This window comes from Ranitomeya variabilis, chromosome 3 (assembly GCF_051348905.1).
Source record: "Ranitomeya variabilis isolate aRanVar5 chromosome 3, aRanVar5.hap1, whole genome shotgun sequence".
In the NCBI taxonomy this organism is placed as follows: Eukaryota; Metazoa; Chordata; class Amphibia; order Anura; family Dendrobatidae; genus Ranitomeya; species Ranitomeya variabilis.
The window spans coordinates 548480901-548501028 of NC_135234.1; the positions used below are offsets into that span (position 1 = coordinate 548480901).

The 20128-nt window shown below is 45.0% G+C and overlaps 1 protein-coding gene across 1 annotated transcript in view; it reads left to right on the top strand.

Annotated features, from left to right (window-relative positions):
* UGGT2 (UDP-glucose glycoprotein glucosyltransferase 2) overlaps positions 1-20128 on the top strand; it is a 459065-nt gene that overhangs the window by 199586 nt on the left and 239351 nt on the right. The window contains exons 17-18 of the mRNA XM_077297152.1: positions 7388-7552; positions 14549-14672. Coding sequence (XP_077153267.1) covers positions 7388-7552; positions 14549-14672 — 289 coding nt within the window. The remainder of the gene's footprint in view (positions 1-7387; positions 7553-14548; positions 14673-20128) is intronic.

A 20128-nucleotide genomic window follows, 5' to 3' on the forward strand; every position in this document is an offset into this window, starting at 1 on the left:
AACACCTGCCCAAGATTGCAACCCAGAGGCAACTGCACTACCACCAACAACCACCGGAGGGAACCCAAGAGCAGAATTCACAACACAGGACTCTGCTCGGAGGACAACGCCACAGCGCACATAGTTCTGCGCTCCCGCAAGCGCCGATCAATCTGAATGGCCAGAGACATAGAATCACTCAGACCGGAAGGCGTGGGAAACCCCACCATAACATCTTTAACGGATTCAGAAAGACCCTTTCTGAAAATTGCCACCAAAGCATCATCATTCCATTTAGTCAACACAGACCGTTTTCTAAATTTCTGACAATACAATTCTGCCGCCTCTTGACCCTGAGACAGGGCCAACAAGGTCTTCTCCGCTTGATCCACAGAATTCGGTTCATCATATAATAATCCTAAAGCCTGAAAAAAGGAGTCTACATTAAGCAAAGCAGGATTCCCAGGTTCCAGGGAAAATGCCCAATCCTGTGGATCACCACGCAGCAGGGAGATGACGATTTTAACCTGCTGAATGGAATCACCAGAGGATCGAGGTCTCAGAGCAAAAAACAGTTTACAGTTGTTTTTAAAACTCAAAAATTTGGACTGGTCACCAAAAAACAAATCAGGAGTAGGAATCTTCGGCTCTGAAACAGGAGTCTGAACAATTATAATCAGAAATACCCTGTACCCTAGCAGCAAGCTGGTCTACACGAGAAGCTAATTCCTGAACATCCATGCTAGCACAAGACTCCTCAGCCACCCATAGATAGAGGGAAGAAAAGACAAAACAGACTACAGAAAAAAAAATGGCTCAACACCTTTCTTCCCTTCTTCTGAGATGCATTTACCATATATACTCGAGTATAAGCCGAGATTTTCAGCCCACTTTTTTTGGCTGAAATTGCCCCTCTCGGCTTATACTCGAGTCATACCGGGGTTCGGCAGGGGAGGGGGAGCGGGGGCTGTCTAAAAATACTCACCTAGTCCAGGCGCGGTACCTGCTTCCCGGGCGCCGGCAGCAGCAGCTTCAGCTTCTTCCTGTACTCAGCGGTCACATGGTCCCGCTCATTACAGTAAATGATAATTCGGCTCCACCTCCCATAGGGGTGGAGCCGCCTATTCATTACTGTAATCAGCGGGACTATGTGACCGCTGAGTACAGGATGAAGCGCTGCGGCGTCGGGGAAGCAGGATCTACACAGCGGCAGGACCAGGTGAGTATAAGGGGAAGGGAGCGCAGCGCTGCGCGATAGTCACCTGCTCCTCTTTCCGGGCGCCGATCTGTCTCCAGCAGTGACGCTGAGGTCAGAGGGCGCGGTGACGTGGTCAGTGCGCGCCCTCTGCTGAACGTCAGTGCTGGAGACAGATCGGCGCCCGGAACGAGGAGCAGGTGACTATTGAAAGTGCGGGGGCCTGAGCGACGGAGAGGTGAGTATGTGATTTTTTTTTTTTTTATCGCAGCAAATGGGGCAAGTGTCTGTATGGAGCATCTATGGGACCATAACGTTCCTGCAGCACTATATGGGGCCATAACATTCCTGGAGCACTATATGGTGCCATAACATTCCTACAGCACTATATGGGGCCATAAGGTTTGTGCAGCACTATATGGGGCCATAACGTTCCTGCAGCACTATATGGGGCCATAACGTTCCTGCAGCACTATATGGGGCCATAACATTCCTGGAGCACTATATGGGGCCATAACATTCCTGCAGCACTATATGGGGGCCATAACATTCCTGCAGCACTATATGGGGGCCATAACATTCCTGCAGCACTATATGGGGGCCATAACATTCCTGCAGCACTATATGGGGGCCATAACGTTCCTGGAGCACTATATGGGGCCATAACATTCCTGCAGCACTATATGGGGCCATAACATTCCTGCAGCACTATATGGGGGCCATAACGTTCCTGGACTACTATATGGGGGCCATAACGTTCCTGCAGCACTATATGGGGCCATAACATTCCTGCAACACTATATGGGGCCATAACATTCCTGCAGCACTATATGGGGGCCATAACATTCCTGCAGCACTATATGGGGCCATAACATTCCTGCAGCACTATATGGGGCCATAACAACATTCCTGCAGCACTATATGGGGCCATAACATTCCTGCAGCACTATATGGGGGCCATAACATTCCTGCAGCACTATATGGGGGGGCCATAACGTTCCTGGAGCACTATATGGGGCCATAACATTCCTGCAGCACTATATGGGGCCATAACATTCCTGCAGCACTATATGGGGCCATAACATTCCTGCAGCACTATATGGGGCCATAACATTCCTGCAGCACTATATGGGGCCGTAACATTCCTGCAGCACTATATGGGGCCATAACATTCCTGCAGCACTATATGGGGCCATAACATTCCTGCAGCACTATATGGGGCCGTAACATTCCTGCAGCACTATATGGGGCCGTAACGTTTCTGCAGCTCTATATGGGGCCATAACGTTTCTGCAGCACTATATGGGGCAAGTGTCTGTATGGGGCCATAATTAACGTTTGTAGGGCACTACGGCATATGGGGCAAGTGTCTGTATGGAGCATCTTATAGGGCCATAATGTTTGTGCAGCACTATAAGGGGCAAATATCTTTATAGAGCATCTTATGGGGCCATAATCAGCATTTGTGCAGCATTATATTGGGCAAATGTGTCTATGGAGCATCTTATGGGGCCTTTATTAACCTTTATGCAGGATTATATGGGGCATATTTTAATATGGAACATCTTATGGGGCCATAATGAACAGTATGGAGCATTATATGGGGCTCCTGATTCAATATGGATATTTAAAGACACTTAACCTACTGATGTCTCAATTAATTTTACTTTTATTGGTACCTATTATTACTTTTGACATTTACCGGTAGCTGCTGCATTTTCCCCCCTAGGCTTATACTCGAGTCAATAAGTTTTCCCAGTTTTTTGTGGAAAAATTAGGGGGGTCGGCTTATACTCGGGTCGGCTTATACTCGAGTATATACGGTAACTCATTATTGGCCAGTTGTACTGTTATGATCCGGTGACCTTGGAGCCGCATGAAACTTTCTCTGGAGTGGGTGGAAACTGTACTGACCGCAGATCCTGAACTAACACCGCAACTAGAAGTAGCCGTGGGGTGTGCCTAACAAACCCTAGACACCTCGACACAACCAGAGGACTAAATACCCCTATAGATGGAAATAGGAATACTACCTTGCCTCAGAGCAGAACCCCAAAGGATAGGCAGCCCCCACGAATATTGACTGTGAGTAGGAGAAGAAAAGACACACGCAGGCAGAAAACAAGATTTAGCAAAAGAGGCCACTCTAGCTAAATAGGAAAGGATAGGACAGAATACTAGGCGGTCAGTATTAAAACCCTTCACAAAATATCCACAGCAGATAATACAAAAACTTCCACAATCTAACTAAAGACGTGGAGTGAATATCTGCAACCCCAGAGAATCCAACAAGACTGAGAAAATACTGACACAATCTAAGCTGGACAAGAAAACACAAAAGAATAGCACTGAATCAAGAAGCACACAGCATGTGAGCCACAGAAACAAAACCAGACACTTATCTTTGCTGATTTGGCAGAAAGGCAGGAGGAACCAGGTAGAGGTCCATCCAACACCTCCCAACAACAATTGACAACTGGCAAGGACTAATGAATCCTGCACGCCTAAATACCCCAGTCAGAACTGCAATCAGCAGATACACCTGACCAGGGCTGAAACTCAGGGACAACTGCATTACCACCTACAACCACCGGAGGGAGCCCAAAAGCAGAATTCACAACAGCTATATACTCCGTGGCTGTGCTATATACTCCGTGGGCTGTGCTATATACTACGTGGCTGTGCTATATACTACGTGGCCTGTTATATACTACATGGCCGGCCGCGAACAATCAGCGACAGGCGCAGTCCGGCCGCGAATTGTCGCGGGATTTGAACCACGCTTCGCTAATTGGTCGCGGCCGGCCGAATCCTGTGTATTCAATGTATTATTCTAAAATCTTCATAAATAAACTACATACATATTCTAGAATACCCGATGCGTTAGAATTGGGCTACCATCTAGTATATATAATCGTCTAAGGTCCGTTTCCATCTGTAACGAAAATCCCGCATCGCTGATTGGTCACGACCGGCTGTCCGCGACCAATCAGCAATATTGGCGCGGAATTTAACTCCCACTCACAGCGCGACATGCATACATTGTAAGGCTGCAGTAGCATTGTACGCAGTGAAGACGCAGTGACCCACAAATTCAAACACAAAAGTCTCTTTAATGCTGTGAAGAAACACATTAGAAGTCCAATTCACATAAATGCACATAACTTCAGTGGATAATATCAGTGACCAGTTTACACCGGTTCAAAGTAATGCATATCACATGGCTTAAGATTTGCAGTCCCTAAACAGGCCAGACTTCCCTTGCCCAGTTTCCCTGGGCGACCGCACACCATCTCACAGTCTCTATACGTCTCCATACACACAGCCTCATATGTTGCAGACACTACACACGCCAGCCCTCCTCTGACTAGTTCTCGTGGGTGTCCTGTATCGCTGTATCAGTCTCTTTACAGACTCTTTACTCACACAGTCGTACACAGTTCAGGATATCCTCTGGATAGCAGCCGGGCACCATATCCACCTGTTTGCAATCGTTGCACATGCTAGTCCTGTTTCGGGCACAGGACATCCACCTCCGGGCACAGGACTGTCCATGTCCGACTCCTTCGGGCACATGACATCCACCTCCGGACACAGGACTGTCCACATCCGAGACCAGAACCATGGACGACTTGCATCTCTGTGTACGCTGCGGGTGCCAGGCTATTCAGCTGCCCTGGGTGCTGGCTCTGCTGGCCTCCATGCACTCTGCAGACCAGCACACACCAGACTGACACTGACGTGCACCTCGCACACCTGACACGGCCTGACACACCCATACCCCTTACTGCAGGGTTTTTAAAACACACAAACCCGTGGCCTTCAGCCACATTGAAAACCCGGACCGGAAATCCGTGACTCTCATGCACACCTATGGACTTCATCCGTCTGCATGCACATTCTGGGGAGAACAAACAGCGCCCCTTAGCTGTATCAGAGGCCACAGCCTCACATATCCTCCCCCTGTCCATACCTGTTGGGTTGAACACTTGTTAACCCGTATGGGCACGAGATAATAAGGCATCCGTATGACCCTGTGACATCCCCGCCCAAAACAACGTTTTCAGTTTCTCCTGCCAATACCTCTAGGGGGAGCCTATTGGGATTACACTCTGACCCTAATTTGGCGACCCCTATGGCAGGTATCAATATTTTCAGGTTCTACGCCCAAAACAGTCCATAAACACATTCTCTGCTGCAACTGCAGCGCCTCTAGCTGCTGCTGCCAGAACTGCAGCTCCTGCTGCGCAGACTTCGTGGACCCGCTGATCCACAGCAAATCTTCGTAACGCCACCGAGTTACCGCCAGAAGCCTTCAATCTTCATGGCCCCACCGAGCCACAGCAAAGACCAGTCTTGAGAAAAAAATAAAAATAATAATACATTTCCAGCCGACTTTGAACAATGTTATGCAGCACGCTTTGGGGTATGCCTCAGTTCACACTGCCCGCTTTCTCTCCACCATATGTAAAGCTGCAGTAGCATCGTACGCAGTGTAGAAGCAGTGACCCACAAATTCAAACACAAAAGTCTCTTTTAATGTGTTTCTTCACAGCATTAAAGTCCAATTCACATAAATGCACATAACTTCAGTGGATAATATCAGTGACCAGTTTACACCGGTTCAAAGCAATACATATCACATGGCTTTAGATTTGCGGTCTCTAAACAGGCCAGACTTCCCTTGTCCAGTTTCCCTGGGCGACCGCACGCCATCTCCCAGTCTCTATACATCTTCATACACACAGCCTCATGTGTTGCAGACACTACACACGCCAGCCCTCCTCTGACTAGTTCTCGTGGGTGTCCTGTATCGCTGTATCACAGTCTCTTTACAGACTCTTTACTCACACAATCGTGCACAGTTCAGGATATCCTCCGGATAGCAGCCGGGCACCATATCCACCTGTTTGCAATCGTTGCACATGCTAGTCCTCTTTCGGGCACAGGACATCCACCTCCGGGCACAGGACTGTCCACGTCCGACTCCTTCGGGCACAGGACATCCACCTCCGGGCACAGGACTGTCCACATCCGAGACCAGTACCATGGACGACTTGCATCTCTGTGTACGCTGCGGGTGCCAGGCTATTCAGCTGCCCTGGGTGCTGGCTCTGCTGGCCTGTGCCTCCATGCACTCTGCAGACCAGCACACACCAGACTGACACTGACGTGCACCTCGCACACCTGACACGGCCTGACACACCCATACCCCTTACTGCAGGGTTTTTAAACACACACAAACCTGTGGCCTTCATCCACCCGGACTGGAAATCCGTGACTCTCATGCACACCTATGGACTTCATCCGTCTGCATGCACATTCTGGGGAGAACAAACAGTGCCCCCTAGCTGTATCAGAGGCCACAGCCTCACTACATACATACATACATACATACATACATACATACATACATACATACATACATATTCTAGAATACCCGATGCGTTAGAATCGGGCCACCATCTGGTGTTAAATATACATCATGGTTTGTTTTCGACAAATTCATTTTTATAATGCACTAAAACTGAAGCAGAATGAATCCCATTTACTGAAAAAGACAAAGGGGAAGGGGTTCACTGATTTAGAAACATTTTGATTAGAGGGAGCAAGGTGGCTCAGTGGTTAGCACTGCAGCCTTGCAGTGCTGGAGTCCTGGGTTCAAATCCCACCAAGGACAACATCTGCAAGGAGTTTGTATGTTCTCCCCGTGTTTGCATGGGTTTCCTCCGGGTTCTCCTGTTTCCTCCCACATTCCAAAGACATACTGGTAGGGAATTTAGATTGTGAGCCCCAATGGGGACAGCAATGATAATGTGTGCAAACTGTAAAGCGCTGCGGAATATGTTGGCGCCATATAAATAAAGATATTATTATTAACATTTTGATTGTGATTCCCTTCCATGTCCAACAATTTGGAAGCCTCTTCGCTTATATATTTGCAATATGGTTATGCAATATTCTACTAAGGACACCCATTAGAATTAGGTATATATATTGTAATTGTGTATTGTTCTTGTTATATGGTTAGTAGATGGGTTCCTTCTAATCCTCTCAAAGACTAGAAAGATAACTTGGTGCCTAGCCTAGCGATGTATGCTGCATCCCTTGAAGAGCCCATACACTTAATGGTCATGTCGCATGGTATTAGCATCTCCCATGTTGCAGTCAGAATCATTTTGTGTGAGACTCTTATGCTTCTGATTTAAACAGGCAGGAGCAACCTTTTATAAGAAGAGTGGCCTGGGTCCGTTGCCTCAAGTTTTGTTTAACGGTATGCCCTTTAACAGCGAGGAGATGGATGTTGAAGAGATGGAGACAGTTATTCTACAGAAGATCATGGATGCCACGGGGTTCTTCCAGAGGGCAGTGTTCATGGTGAGCTTATCATTCACAAAGCATATGAGACAGATAAATCATTGTAATATTTAGTTAAAGTTATGCTTACATCATGTACCGACTGTCGTCTCCTGCAGCCATACTGTATACACATTATTGCTGTAAATTACATTTACCTAGTGCTGCCTTTCTCAGTGAGCTGCTGAACAAGGATGGAGTAGATGCATATTGATGATGAAAAAAATAAATAAGTAGTAGCGAAAGAGCGACACCTGATAATAATGGTAATCCGTAGCAGGGCTAGATAATCACATACTGTGCTCCAGAGGGATCAAGGTAACACCATTATGTTGTTCAATACACATCTGTAACTGCAGAAACATAAAGTAAAATACATAATAAAGGCTACAACAAAATTTTAGTTAGATTCCTAAAAAAAAAATAGATTATGTTGTCTAGCAACAAACATAAAGCATTCTTTTCACTTTTTAAATCCAGATATAACCTACATAAAAATGCTTATTTGGTCACTTGGCTTTTAGGCACATTGATTTTTTTTTAAATAGATAATATGCTAAATAGGCAATCTGCAAATAGCTTTATGGAAAGGTTGTATTATATCTCTTTACACTTGCCTATCCGGGCTGTTAAAGCACTACTTAAGCTTTTTTTTTTTTTTTTAATTCAGATCCAGAGTGGTGCTACTAACACAAGATCATTGCATCTAGTATTATACTCCCCACCCGCCATCTTCAGCTCTTCCCGGTGCTGCTTCGGTCCTGCTCTGTCTTGTGACCGCAGCTTCTGATTGACCGGAAGTCAGAAGTAACTGTCACAAGCTCTCAGTATAAGTCTATCAGAGCCTCATTCTGGCCTTGTTCTCATAGACGTGAATTAAAAAGTGACCTCCTGCTCTCCCATCAGACAGGAGAAATTCAGCAGGTCACAAACTGCTGGAGACCTACTGGAGCAGTTCTGATAAAAGATGAATACGTCAGCTGGTGTATATAAGCCTGGGGGCAAGGAATTTAGATTAGTAGCCCTCCAGCGCTACAATAAAAAGAAAACCCCGCTGGAGTTGTATTTTAAACAACCACTGATTGGCTGTATACAAGGCGATTAGTGACCATTACGGGTCTGTTCTGACAGGCTGAAGAACATACTGTGCGCATAGAATATGCTACAAAAGAGAATGAACAGCACCTCCACAAAATGTTAATTGAGCTAATGCCTCTAAGCAAAAAAATATATAACTGAACATGAGGTTCTTAGTTTAACATTCTGATCGGACTGTATGAAGCTCACTACCACATCACAGCAATTCTCTCAGTGGATCCTGAACCTTTCATTGGGTTCTAACGTTTGCTTCCTTAAAGGAACAGCGTCATATGCTAACCATCGCCACCTAAACAATGCAGGGGGGCGGCCTGGTGCATCACAGCGCCCATGCTGCAAGTCCCCATGTCTCCAGACCGCACTGCCTCTCAAGTTCAAAGCTACAGCACCAATGGCCGCCACATTGCACCAACACCAAATGAAAGGAGCACTGAAACTCCCCTTCCTCAAGCTCTCAAAGGACAGCAATAATAGGATGGACCCTCTTTGCAGTTTCCTGCTAATTATAATCACCTGTGCCAAATGGGAGGAGTGCACAAAAGATATATATAACTGTACATGAGGTTCTTAGTTTAACATTCTTATAAGACAGTATGAAGCCAACTACCATGTCACGGTGACAGCCTGAGGAAGGTGAGTTTCAGTGCTCCTTTCATTTGGTGTTGGTGCTGTGTGGCAGCTATTGTTGCTGTAGTTTTTTGCATTTGGGGCTGTTCAGTCTGGAGTCATGGGGTCTCAGACTTGCAGCATGGGCACTGTGAAGCACCAGGCCGCCAGCCCTGCTGGTGCATTGTTTAGTTGGCGATGGTTAGCACATAATGCCGCTCCTTTAAGGCGACAAACGTTAGAACCCAACGAAAGGTTCTCCGTAACAGGGCTTCATGTAGTCTGATCCGAATGTAAAACTCATGTTCAGTTTTACATATTTTAGCCAAGTGTCAGTAGATCAATGTATGATTTTTGGAGATGCAGTCCTTTCTCTGTTTGTTTCTTAGCACCTTAATGCCAAATCCCTGATGCCCATGTCGCCTGTAGGAGTCACATCGAGCTCTAACCGGCTTCCGGCGATACTCATCGCTCCCACATTGTATAGCGCTGAGCTGCTGTGAGAGAGGTCAGACAAGTTCATCAGCTGATGATCTCTGGTAAACTTTCTCACCACAGCTTAGTGCAATGACACAGGAGGTAATCGCTCCTGCAGTGTAGAGTGTAGCCAGCTGTCCTTAAGAGCAGTCACATCAGTAAATTATCTCAAAGTCATCAAGATCATTGTGGGACATTATGGATTATCATCTTGGCGGACAGGTAAGGAATATTGTGGTTTATTATTTTATTTTTGTTGCAGGAGACATTGGCTTCAGTGTATTAGGAATTCGGTGAGTATGTTTTCATTTGGATTCAATAAAGGACTGTCATAATATCAATTAAAGGACTTTATTCTGGTGTGTGTTTTTTATAATATCACTGTGGTTAGTAATGGTGGCGTCTTATTGACACTTCCCCAATAGTAACCTCTGGGCTTGATGTCGCCTGACAATACAAAGGTGACATAAGTCCACCCAAACATTACCCCACTGCTACAGGGCAAATGGGAAGAGCAAGGCTATGCACCAGATTTGGTGCATTTTATAAATGCGCCTTTTCTGGGACGGCTGAGAGCTGAAGTTTTTAGTCTGGGAGAAGGCCAATATCCATGGACCCTTCCTAGTCTATTGATATCAGCCCGCATGTCTGCCTAGTCTTTGCTAGTTATATTTTATAGGGGGATCCTATGTCAATTTTTTTTCTGTGGTCCCCCTGCATACTATCCAGTAAAAGCTAAGCAAATATCTATACAAAAAGGAGGAAGTCCAGTCACCCCCCTCCTTTTTTGGATAAATTTTCTGTGTATTGTTTTGTTATTTACTATGACTAAGGACCCTGTGTGGTCTGAAACGGCGTAAGCAAGATGTTTGTATGAAATTACAATAAACAGGGTTTTTTTTAAATCATAGACTAATTTTACTCTACCGAATGTCATTTTGCTGGTGACTGGACTTCCTCCTTTTTGTGTATATGTTTCATTCACCTGGGAGTCTCCATGACCATGAACTGCATTTTATAAACTCTGGAGTGACCACAATTGGATGAATCTTTGGTGACCTGAAATACTTTTTTTCTGTTTCTTGTAAGAAAACAGCTGCCTGGGAACCTTTATGGCTATTGTCTCATTCCTAGAATTTTAACATCAGCCCTCAGCTGTCGGTTTTCCCTCTGCTGGTTATGAAAATTATGCAGGAGCCCACGTAATTTTATTTATTTTTTTTTCATTTTTTCATAAAAATTAACAGTTGCTGTTTGGTTACAGCCTATGTAGGTTCATTCTGTTAACGCTCCTACATAGGCTGGTTGTAGTGTGTGTGTGTGTGTGTGTGTGTGTGTGTGTGTGTGTGTGTGTGTGTGTTTACTTACCGGCTTAGTAATTAGGGTGTCTGGTTGACACCTTTTTATTAATAAACTTGGGCTTAGTGTCGGTGACAACTGCTGACACCAAGCCCTAATCCCATTACCCTGATGCTACTGCATCACGCACATCACAAAGCTTTTTTTAAAAATACCTTTATTTAGCTAAAAAAAAAGCCTTCATTGCTGTACAAAACCGCAGCAAAAAAATGTGGCGTTTTTGCTGCCAAGAGATGCAGAAACCTTGCAAAAATTTTATCCGTGTCCGTGTGCCCGTGAGCTCACGTAGGCCATACGTGCGGCACACGTGTGCCGCCCGTGTGCCGAGTGGGTACCACACAGCGTGTGGTACCCACGCGTGTGGTACACTGCATCGTGCTGAATCCGCGATTCATATCTTCTGTACAGCAGCGTTTGCTGCATAGAAGATATGAATAATAGTGTTTAAAATAAAGATCTATCTGTCCGCCGCCCTCCCACCCCCTGTGCGCCCCCCCCGCTGTTCTGAAAATACTCTATGGGAGGTGGAGCCACATATTCATGACTCTAATCTGCGGCCCCACGTGACCGCATACAGTAGAAGAGGCGGCCAGACCAGGAAGCATCGACAGCCAACAAGGGAAGCGGGTGAGTATTTTCAGAACAGCGGGGGGGCGCACAGGGGGTGGGAGGGCGGCAGACAGATAGATCTTTCTTTTAAACACTATTATTCATATCTTCTATGCAGCAAACGCTGCTGCACAGAAGATATGAATTGCGGCTTCAGCACCATGTGGGGGGGACAGCGCTTTCTGTAGCGCTGTCTCCTGCACGCCACACGGACTGCACACGGAGAAGGTCCGTGTGTGGTCCGTGTTTTACACGGACCCATTGACTTTAATGGGTCCGTGTAATACGTGCGCTCCCACGAACACTGACATGTCTCCGTGTTTGGCACACGGAGACACGGTCCGCAAAAAATCAATGACCTCTGCACAGATGCATTGATTTTTATGGGTCTATGTGTGTCAGTGGCTCCGGTACGTGAGGAAACTGTCACCTCACGTACCGGAGCCACTGACGTGTGAAACCGGCCTAAGGCTGGAGTCACAATAGTGATTTTAAAATATGCCGATTTTGTTCCTGCAGAGTCGGACGAATGTAATGCGTTTTTCATGCAAGTACAAACCTATTTTTTAACACCTAGCATCTGATTTACATCCTAACGCAGTGCGATTGCTATCCAATTGCAATGCGATTTTAACATGAGCTTTTACATAGATCAATTCTCTGTCATTTTCACATCATTTTCAAAGGCAATATTCTTCAAAACACGCATATATACCTATATAGATAGATAGAAAGAAAAATAGCCGTCAGTTCAGCAGCCGTGTACAGTAAAATCACAGCAGGACCCAATAGAATAGATGGATTACAAACAATATATACACATAGAATAGTTATGCAGATGTCAGTGACATACAATTAGTACATTGTGTGCAGCTTACTGTACATGCATTTAATAATTAAAATATGATTTTTCAGAAAAAAAATGGCATGGGCTCCCGTGTAATTTTCTTAACCAGCAGAGGGAAAGCCAATGGCTGGGGGAAGATGTTTATAGCCTGGTAAGGGGCTATTATCAGCTGCATGCTTAGCATTTACTGGCTAATAAAATGGGGGACCCCGCAAATAATGAGGTAGGGTCCTCCTATAATTAATAACCAGCTAAGGGGCTAGGCATACAGCTGCTGATATTAATAGCCTAGGAAGGGACCATGGATATAGCCCCCCAGGCTAAAAAATCAGCTCTCAGCCACTCCAGAAAAGGCCCATCTGTAAGATGTGCCAATTTTGGCACTTAGCCTCGCTTTTCTCACTTGCTCTGATGTGGTGGCAAGTGTGGTAATAGTTGGAGGGAGGGTTGATGTCACCTTTGTCTCGTCAGGTGACATCAAGCCCAGAGGTTAGTAATGGAGGGAATATGGCTCTGTAACATTATATCCAAAAACAAAAGTCTCTTAAAAAATAAAGCTATAGACAGGAATACTCTACAGGGTATCATGGCTACATCACAAGGAACACAAATTTCATATTCTACAGGATACCAGCTTAGGTGATCACGGCCCCAGATGAAAGAATACAGATCTGAGCCATTGACCATCACTGATCCTTTGGATACATTTGGTGGAGCCAGGATTTTGACCCTCCAGTCATCTGAGTCCCACAGATATGTTTAAGAAAGCCAGGATTGGGACTCGCTGGTCACCTGGCTCCATGGAAATGTTTGGACAAGCCAGATGGTGACCCTCCTTTCACCTGGCTTTGTACCTCAATGGACTGTCAGCTTCCTAAGCTTGACATTACCTCCCTCTATGCATGCTACAGGTGGGGGTAGCTGGCCCTGGAAGCTCCAAAGTCACAGCTGCTCTAATCCTGACAAGTCAGCAGAAGGGTTAGGGTACTGTCACACAGTACCATTTTGATCGCTACGACGGTACGATTCGTGACGTTCTAGCGATATCGTTACGATATCGCAGTGTCTGACACGCAGCAGCGATCAGGGACCCTGCTGAGAATCGTACGTCGTAGCAGATCGTGTGGAACTTTCTTTCGTCGCTTGATCACCCGCTGACATCGCTGGATCGTTGTGTGTGACAGCGATCCAGCGATGTCTTCGCTTGTAACCAGGGTAAACATCGGGTAACTAAGCGCAGGGCCGCGCTTAGTAACCCGATGTTTACCGTGGTTACCAGCGTAAACGTAAAAAAACAAACAGTACATACTTACATTCCGGTGTCTGTCCTCCAGCGTCTCAGCTTCTCTCCACTGTGTGAGCGTCTGCCGGCCGGAAAGCGAGCACAGCGGTGACGTCTGACGTCACCGCTGTGCTTTCCGGCTATGGCGCTTACCCAGTGGAGACTAGAGAAGCAGAACGCCGGGGACAGACACCGGAATGTAAGTATGTACTGTTTGTTTTTTTTACGTTTACGCTGGTAACCAGGGTAAACATCGGGTTACTAAGCGCGGCCCTGCGCTTAGTTACCCGATGTTTACCCTGGTTACCGGGGACTTCGGCATCGCTCCAGCGCCGTGATTGCAACGTGTGACCGCAGTCTACGACGCTGGAGCGATAATCATACGATCGCTGCGACGTCACGGATCGTGCCGTCGTAGCGATCAAAATGGTACTGTGTGACAGTACCCTTAGACTCTGTAATTTGCCCTATCTTGTGTGTTTTGCTGGGACTGTTCTATGTGTTATCGTCTGTTTTGTGGTTCAATAAAGTATTGCCACTCTGTTTTACCCTCACCCTGTGTTGTCTGAGTAGTAGTATGCCCATGGAAAAAGGAGTGCAGGTGTTCGGTGGGAAAACCCCTGGTCCATGCGGTCTCGAGCCAGCGTACTAGGGCACCCGCTGTATTTTCTGTTCATGGAAGACAGCTTGTTATATAATGGCTTTCACGTATGCTTTCCTTCAATGTGTTTTTCTTTAGGATCTACTAAATGATCAAATGGATGTTGTAGATTTTTTGATGGAACAGCCGAACATAGTCACCAGAATCAACCCCACAATTCTTACAAGTGAAAAGACCCATATTAATTTTATATCAAGATCAGGTAATGTAAGATTATTCAATCCCTGTCATTTAGCTGAGCAAATGGTTAAAGATGAAATGATGGTGTACAGAAAGTCGTGACCAAATTGACGCTTATAATAACCTTTTGCCATAAATAACTGAGTGATTGAGTTGTTTTCTTATCACAATATGACATTACAATTTATTTGTCTGCAACAAGTTTTGTGTGAGGAATATTCTACCTATTGAGGTACGGTACTGTTTAGAAAATATAAGTTAGCTGAATGAAAAAGCTATGTGATGTCATATGTATACAATGTAAATGCAAAAAACACTAATATTAATTAGAGGAGTTTTTCTAAGATCCACGTGTTTGTCAATGAACAATTTGGAGCTTGGGCAACAGCATCTCAAGTGTCTGATTGTATCAAGCTTGTTACGTGTGATTTCGGAGAAGAAATGTTAATGTAGCCTTAAAACACCTACAATCCTGTTGATCCCCAGTCCATGATGGAAAAATAATTCTTATTGCTAGAATCCACACCTACCATGAGAATTGGGGTCTGTTTATATGTGAAGAGGTCACACCTGTATACTCCTACACTACCATTGATTCTGAGACTGATAGAGCTAGCCAAGGACAGCACTTGTCTTTTTTAGATCCTGTAGACTTGCACAACCAATGTGGGATCATGGGACCCAGGTCATCTGTACTTGCGAATTGCAATAGATCCTATTGGTGGAACCCCCATCAATCAGATATTATGCATAAATAAGTTGTGATTGTAGAATAATAGCTCTAGCTAGCATAAGAAGTAAAAGTAACAAACCGAGCTAGTCAGATTAATTAACGAAGAATACATTAACTGTGTGTGATAAATATATCCAATGGGATATTTAAGGTACAACAATGAGGTAGTTCCTACACAACTCTTGGGTTGTCTGCAAGCCATTTTAGTAAGATTTGGGTATATTACAGGAATTTCTGCAATAATTTACTGCGAGTGAATATGCCCTAATCCTTAAAGGGGATGGTGTATACGGCTCCATGGTTACATAACAGAAGTAATGAGAACATTTCAGTATATAAACGTGTTTACTCCTTTTTTTTTCATTAAAAGCATATGAGCAAAACACTATAGTGCACATGTAGACTTTACACAAGTTCAGTACAATTAAAGGAGTTGTCCAGTTAAAAACAAGTGATCGCCTATACACAGGATGGCTGGTAACTTGTTAGCTGGGTGTCTTACCACTTTGACACAAAGCAATTGGCACAAAGCAATTTCATCCTAGTTACAAGATGGCACAACAGATAAGCATTCCCTGTTGGGGTACTAGAAAAAGTAATTCCATATGGTGGTACTGGACAAAGCCATTCCCCATGGCACTGCCAGGCAGCCCCATAGTCAACGAATGGAATACAGATTGCACATGCGCACTGCTTCTCCAATGTTAGATAGATAAAAGTTCCCCATTCTGGTGATCGGTTTGTGTCTGAACAGATAATAACGTCTTTTAATCAGTCAACCTTGTTTAATGTGTCAAACACACATTTGGGATACACATGATTTACATGATGATTTTACCATGTTGATTGACATATGTTCATATAAGTGGGGAATATGCGATTCAGTTTCGTTTTATCTCTTGCAATTTTGACAGATATTTCACCTTTTTGTCTTCTAACTGCACCCATACTCCTTGACAGGTTCAGTTTGTGGTTTAATATGTATGAAGGCGCCTGGTGACTGATGGTTTGGAGAGATGTATGTGCAGTTTCAGACTGCCAATTGCATTGTTCTCCCAGGAATTAGCCACTGAACAATGTGTTAGACATGTCAGTTGGCAGCTTTCTTACAAAGAACACAGGAGAGTTCGTCCGAGCGAGCGCTCCTGTGTATGGGAGAGTTGGCTTGGACTTTCAGCCAAATGATCGGCCATAGCATTGTTTGGCCGACATCCATTTTAGGTCTGTGGCCAGCTTAGGCTAGTTTCACATTTGCAGTAGAATCCACAGCGTTTATGCCGCAACCTGAAATGCACGGTAAACCGCGTGCAAACGCAGCGGTTTTTAGACGCATAATGTAACGCATGCGTTAAAAAAACAAAAACAAAAAAAAACAACGTTTACATGCTTTTTCATGTGTTTTGCATGCGTTTGCATTTTCTGTGGGCATGTTAGAAAATTTAACAGGAGAAAAATCTAGATAAACAGACACCGCTAATGTGACTACAGTGGGACGTGTATTATGGGATATCTTTATATAGACCCTTGGACTGCTGAAATCTTCAGATTTTGCTACTGTATCCTGTGTCATGATGGATCTTCGCATGGAGAGCTTTTATTTCAACCTGGATTTAAGTACCAAGCTGTTTCTTGCCTGTGCGTTTGCTTTGGAGCAACAAAGAAATCGAGAAAGACAGAGAAGGACACGTCGTCGGCGTTTTTGGAGACACCCCATTATTGAACTCCGGGAGAGCCGTGGAGCCTACCACACGCTATATGGCGACGTTGATGCCAATCCGGGCAAATTCCTGGAATATACCAGGATGTCTCAAGAGACTTTTCAGGATTTGTTTGGTCGTGTCCAAGGAGCCATCCGGAGACAGGACACCCAGATCCGTAGAGCGATTCCTGCAGAGGAACGTCTCCTGGTCACACTAAGGTATGTAATAATTCTAAATAAATGCCTGTCAAAATTATTGTTAGTCTGCCATGTATTCTTTGTATTTTCCTTTGTGTTTAGCTAAACACCACCATAAATAGAACTGTTAGTAATTTTTTCTTTTCTTTTTTTTCTTTTAGATTCCTGGCTACCGGAGAGAGCTTATTATCGCTCCACTTTCAGTACCGGCTTGGAATTTCCACAATGTCTGAAATAGTTGCAGACACCTGCTGGGCTTTGTGGAACGTTCTCCAGGATGAATTTATCCCCCTATCCACCATGGACATGTGGATGGAAATTGCCCAAAAATTCTGGAGTGTGTGTGATTTCCCCAACTGTTTGGGAGCGGTGGATGGAAAGCACATATGGATTACCAAACCTGCCAGATCTGGATTGGAGTACTTTAACCCCTTACTGACATCGGTCGGGATAGTACATCCAATGTCAGCTCCCCTGCTTTGATGCAGGGCTCCGCGGTGAGCCCGCATCAAAGCCGGGACATGTCAGATGTTTTGAACAGCTGACATGTGCCCGCAATAGCGGCGGGTGAAATCGCGATTCACCCGCCGCTATTAACTAGTTAAATGCCGCTGTCAAACGCAGACAGCGGCATTTAACTACCGCATCCGGCCGGGCGGCCGGATATGAGCGCATCGCCAACCCCCGTCACATGATCGGAGGTCGGCGATGCTTCTCCATTGTAACCATAGAGGTCCTTGAGACTAGGGTTGAGCAAAACGGATCGTTCATTTTCATAAGTCGCCGACTTTTGGCAAAGTTGGGTTTCGTGAAACCCGACCCGACTCCAGCGTGGGATCGGCCACGTGGTCGGCGATCTTGGCACCAAAGTCGCGTTTTGTATGACTCCTTCCCCGCCATTTTTTCAGCCAATTAAGGAGTGTGGGCAGCGTGATGACATAGGTTCCGGCCTGGCTTCTGCGGCGTCATAGAGCCATATTACCGTTCGGGCTGCAGTGATTTCCGCAGTCAAACACAACATATGCTTTGCACGGAGGGGAGAGAGAGAGAGAGAATAAAATCACATTGACTTGCATTGGGTTTCGTGTTCCGGTTCGGAACCCGACTTTACAGTAGAATCGTCCGATTTCACGCGATCCGACTTTCGAGAAGGTCGGGTTTCACAAAACCCAACTCGATCCTAAAAAACCAAAAGTCGCTCAACCCTACTTGAGACCTCTATGGTTACTGATCGCCGGTAGCTGTGAGCGCCACCCTGTGGTCGGCGCTCACAGTACAACTGATTTTCTACTACATAGCAGCGAACAGCAGATCGCTGCTATGTAGCAGAGGCGATCGTGCTGTGCCTGCTTCTAGCCTCCCATGGAGGCTATTGAAGCATGGCAAAAGTTAAAAAAAAAAAAAATAAAAAAAAAAATGTAAAAAAAAAAAAAAAAAAAAAATATAAAAGTTTAAATCACCCCCCTTTCGCCCCAATCAAAATAAATCAATAAAAAAAAATCAAATCTACACATTTGGTATCGCCACGTTCAGAATCGCCCGATCTATCAATAAAAAAGCATTAACCTGATCGCTAAACGGCGTAACGAGAAAAAGAATCGAAACGCCAGAATTACATTTTCTTGGTCGCCGCGACATTGAATTAAAATGCAATAACGGGCGATCAAAAGAATGTATCTGCACCGAATTGGAATCCTTAAAAACGCCAGCTCGGCACGCAAAAAATAAGCCCTCAACCGACCCTAGATCATGAAAAATGGAGACGCTACGAGTATCTGAAAATGGCGCAATATTTTTTTTCTTTTTTAGCAAAGTTTGGAATTTTTTTTCACCACTTAGGTAAAAATTAACCTAGTCATGTTAGGTGTCTATGAACTCGTAGTGACCTGGAGAATCATAATTGCAGGTCAGTTTTAGCATTTAGTGAACCTAGCAAAAAAGCCAAGCAAAAAACAAGTGTGGGATTGCACTTTTTTTGCAATTTCACCGCACTTGGAATTTTTTTCCCGTTTTCTAGTACACGTTATGGTAAAACCAATGATGTCTTTCAAAAGTACAACTCGTCCCGCAAAAAATAAGCCCTCACATGGCCAAATTGACGGAAAAATAAAAAAGTTATGGCTCTGGGAAGGAGGGGAGTGAAAAACGTACATGGAAAAACGAAAAATCCCACGGTCATGAAGGGGTTAACTACAAGAAATATTTTTCTGTAGTGCTCATGGCAATAGCAGATGCAGACTGTCGCTTTATCGCCGTGGACATTGGAGCTTTTGGCCGTGGCAATGACTCCCAGACTTTCAAGAACTCTGATATGGGCCGATGTTTATATGGCAAAAATTAATTTTCCCCTGCCACAACCTCTCCCCAACACTCAATGCCCACTGATGCCATTTGTTATGGTTGGGGATGAGGCCTTTCTGATGTGTGAAAACCTACTGAAGCCATATTCCAGTCGGGACTTGAACCACACTAAAAGGATTTATAACTACAGACTGACCAGGGCCCGAAGAACAGTGGAGTGTACCTTTGGGATTCTAGTCTCAAAATGGTGCATTCTTGGGACAGCCATTAATCTAAAAATGGAGACAGTCGATTAGGTGGTCAAAGCCTGTGTGGTTCTCCACAATTACATAATGGCTAAGGAGCGACCCAACATTGAACTGGATGAACCAGTTGCAAACCCATTGCCAGATTATCAGCATCATCCGCTGCGGTCAACTGTTGAAGTTGCCCACATCCGGGACCAATTTGCTGCTTATTTTGTTTTTCATATTGAACGTGTGGCATAGCAAGATATTGTGTAAAATGTGGTGTTGGGTTTGGGTCTGTGCCAGTTATGTTTTAAATA